The sequence below is a fragment of the Erigeron canadensis genome, chromosome 8 (assembly GCF_010389155.1).
Source record: "Erigeron canadensis isolate Cc75 chromosome 8, C_canadensis_v1, whole genome shotgun sequence".
Classification (NCBI taxonomy): Eukaryota; Viridiplantae; Streptophyta; class Magnoliopsida; order Asterales; family Asteraceae; genus Erigeron; species Erigeron canadensis.
In genome coordinates, this window is record NC_057768.1 from 37,673,730 (window position 1) to 37,676,515 (window position 2,786).

The window sequence follows — 2,786 nt, forward strand, 5'->3', positions numbered from 1 at the left end:
CGTCCGGTAAAGATCGACCACGTCACCAGCACAAACAATCTGAGAGCATGACTGACGGTGGAAGTCTCACTGCCGTTTTGGAGAAAACCAACTAATTTTAGAGAAAACTCTCATGCCTCACCTCATTGGCAAGGACTTCTCAATATGCCTTTCAAAAGTTTCGAACCCGCAACCAACATTTTGCTAAAAGACGTAAAGGGACATTAAATGTCCAGTTGGGCTAAATCCAAAGTACTTGGTATGTATATTTGTCATAACCGAATACATGTAAGCAATTTCTTCATATCATGTCACAATTTGATATCATGTCACAACTCACATGATTAAAATACTAAGTTATAAAGCGACTGTGATAGACGGTATACAATAAGTTTTAAATGGACACGTACAAATTGATTAATAAATTTGATGCACATGTTTTACTATACGGGAAACAAACTCATCGCTTAATTAAGATGTGAATATGAATTTTGTTTAGATATTTAAAGCATGCTATCCGCGCGTTGCGGCGGATATCATTGAGAGAGTTTTGATTGTTGTCTTAAAATTTTTTAATATCGTTGATTACGACCTCCTCTTGATCTTGAAATCTTTTGATCTCGTTAATTATGACTTTTGCTTGATCGGGATCCATATTAATAGACGTTGTAGCGCCATAATTCCCGCTCCATATGAATATGTTGTGTGTGTTTTAGGGTATAGAGAAGACAGATATTAATGTTTAATGTGTTGGTTTTTTATGAAGGGTATTTGTATTTATTGAAAGATATTTATTTGGAGAGGAAAGACTAAAGGATGAGGAAGGACAAAAACGTAAAATCACATGTCCAAAATCTTGTAAACTTTCGACATGGGTGGATAATTTTTAATAAAGAGTTTAGATATAGATAATTAGTACAACTTATTAATTAATCCACAAACACCCAAATTTATAATAAAAGTTTCTCATTCTTGCTATCAAATTCATACGGGAGTTTATATCATGTTCTTCTGATCACACCATACATAAAAGGAAAGCAAAGAACAACAGATCGAAAACGCACTAATCATAATAATTGACAAGTTGCTAAGCTAACTTGCTGGCTCGATCAACCAACTCATTAATAAAAAGATCGTGTTTAAACCGTTCTTGAACACAAGAGATGTAAGACGCTGCTTTAGCGTCAACAGTTTCATCCACCACAACACCATATGGATTGTCAAACACGCCATATGTGCCCATTGTTTGTGGGATAACATAAGAGACCCTGTGCTTAGGTTGAAGGTTCACTTTTTCTTGGTTCATTATCATCAACGATGATGGTGGAGGAGTAGTCTTTTGATTGGCGGTAGCCGGTTTTTTATGAGGAACCGTTTTGGTGGTGGTGGTGGAAGGCTTAGAGGCTCTAATGAAAGACATTACCAACTTTCCTTTCATGAACCCTTTGTGCAATTTTGTATTTGAGTCCATTTTTTCAAAGTTGGTAGCTAAGGTCGTGTGTGTGGGTATGTAAAATTGAAGAGTTATGGGTTGGGTTATATAGAGGCCGGGTTGTTAATTAATGGTCCATTCATATATAATAAGATAGGCATGAACCCAAATCGTGGGACCTCTTTCTAAAGAGCCGAATCATTCTTGATGGTCTTGTCGTTCTCATGCATATTTGTAGAAGCACTAAGGTCGATCTTTATTTATTATTTCAAGAACAGGTGAAGTGATTAAAACTTCTAATATGGTGTATGGCCTAAATAATTTAGATTTCCTTCTCCATCATCAATGTATTGAATTTTCTTTTTCTTTTCTTTTTTTTTTTTTTTTTTTTTTTGGGGGGGGGGGGGGGGGGGGGGGTTCTAGTATTATTATGAATTGAAATTCTCTAAAGTTCAAATAAACTTTCTAGGTAAAGTTAAAAAATTTTGACTATTAGATTAAAATAAATGGTTAAGATTACAAAAGTTGTTTTGAATCTTAACTCTTGATCTTAATCCAAATGTCAAGATTATTCCCTTAGCTTTACTTATATAGTTATCATAACTTTAGAGGATTTTTATCCAATCAAGAATGTTGCATCCCAATTTGTAGACATGTGTATATTTACGGGTAAGAGTTGACCCGTTTGATGATATGTGAAAGAGTCTATCCGCTTTGTATATTTATGTCGACAGTTTAAGAGCATTTTAGATAGATCAACATTGTAAGGTGAGTAGGCAAAGGGAGGGGGATGATTATATAAAGAAGTATGAATATATTTATTTCGCGTGCTTACAGCATGATCGAGTCCGTGAATTTAATTGTTTAATATGCTTGTATCCATTTGTGAAATATTCATTATTTTAAACATTTTTACCTAATTCATACTTTCATATTTTTACTATATAATGATTATATATCCTTTGTTAAAAAGCTAGAAAAAGAAAGATATGAAATGATCATCTTACCTTTAATGAGTTAATTTACATTATTAGTCTCTTATCTTCTAAAATATCTCCACTACTCCTTTACATCAATCACCACCACTACTCACCGCCGCCGCCATCACCACTGGTCGCCACCACCATGTCATCATTCATCATCGTGGCATTGCACAAGATTCTTTCTATCTTTTAAAATATTTTCACCACTATTTACATCAATTTACACCACTCAATACCGTCACCACCACTATTAGTCGTCGCCATCACCACCTGTGGCCGACACCACTAGACCACTACCGTTGTGGCAACCATGTCGCATTACGCATGTATTGTGCTAGTATACCTATAATAAGCTTAATGGATAAATTTACAATATAGATCATCCGATCTTT

At 34.7% G+C, this 2,786-nt stretch overlaps 1 protein-coding gene across 1 annotated transcript; it reads right to left on the reverse strand.

Annotated features, from left to right (window-relative positions):
- Nucleotides 1-928: 928 nt before the first annotated feature.
- On the reverse strand, nucleotides 929-1,497 carry LOC122580013. The gene has a single exon (XM_043752282.1). It carries the CDS (start codon nucleotides 1,448-1,450, stop codon nucleotides 1,067-1,069), a length of 384 nt encoding a protein of 127 aa, XP_043608217.1. The 5' UTR covers nucleotides 1,451-1,497; the 3' UTR covers nucleotides 929-1,066.
- Nucleotides 1,498-2,786: the final 1,289 nt, after the last annotated feature.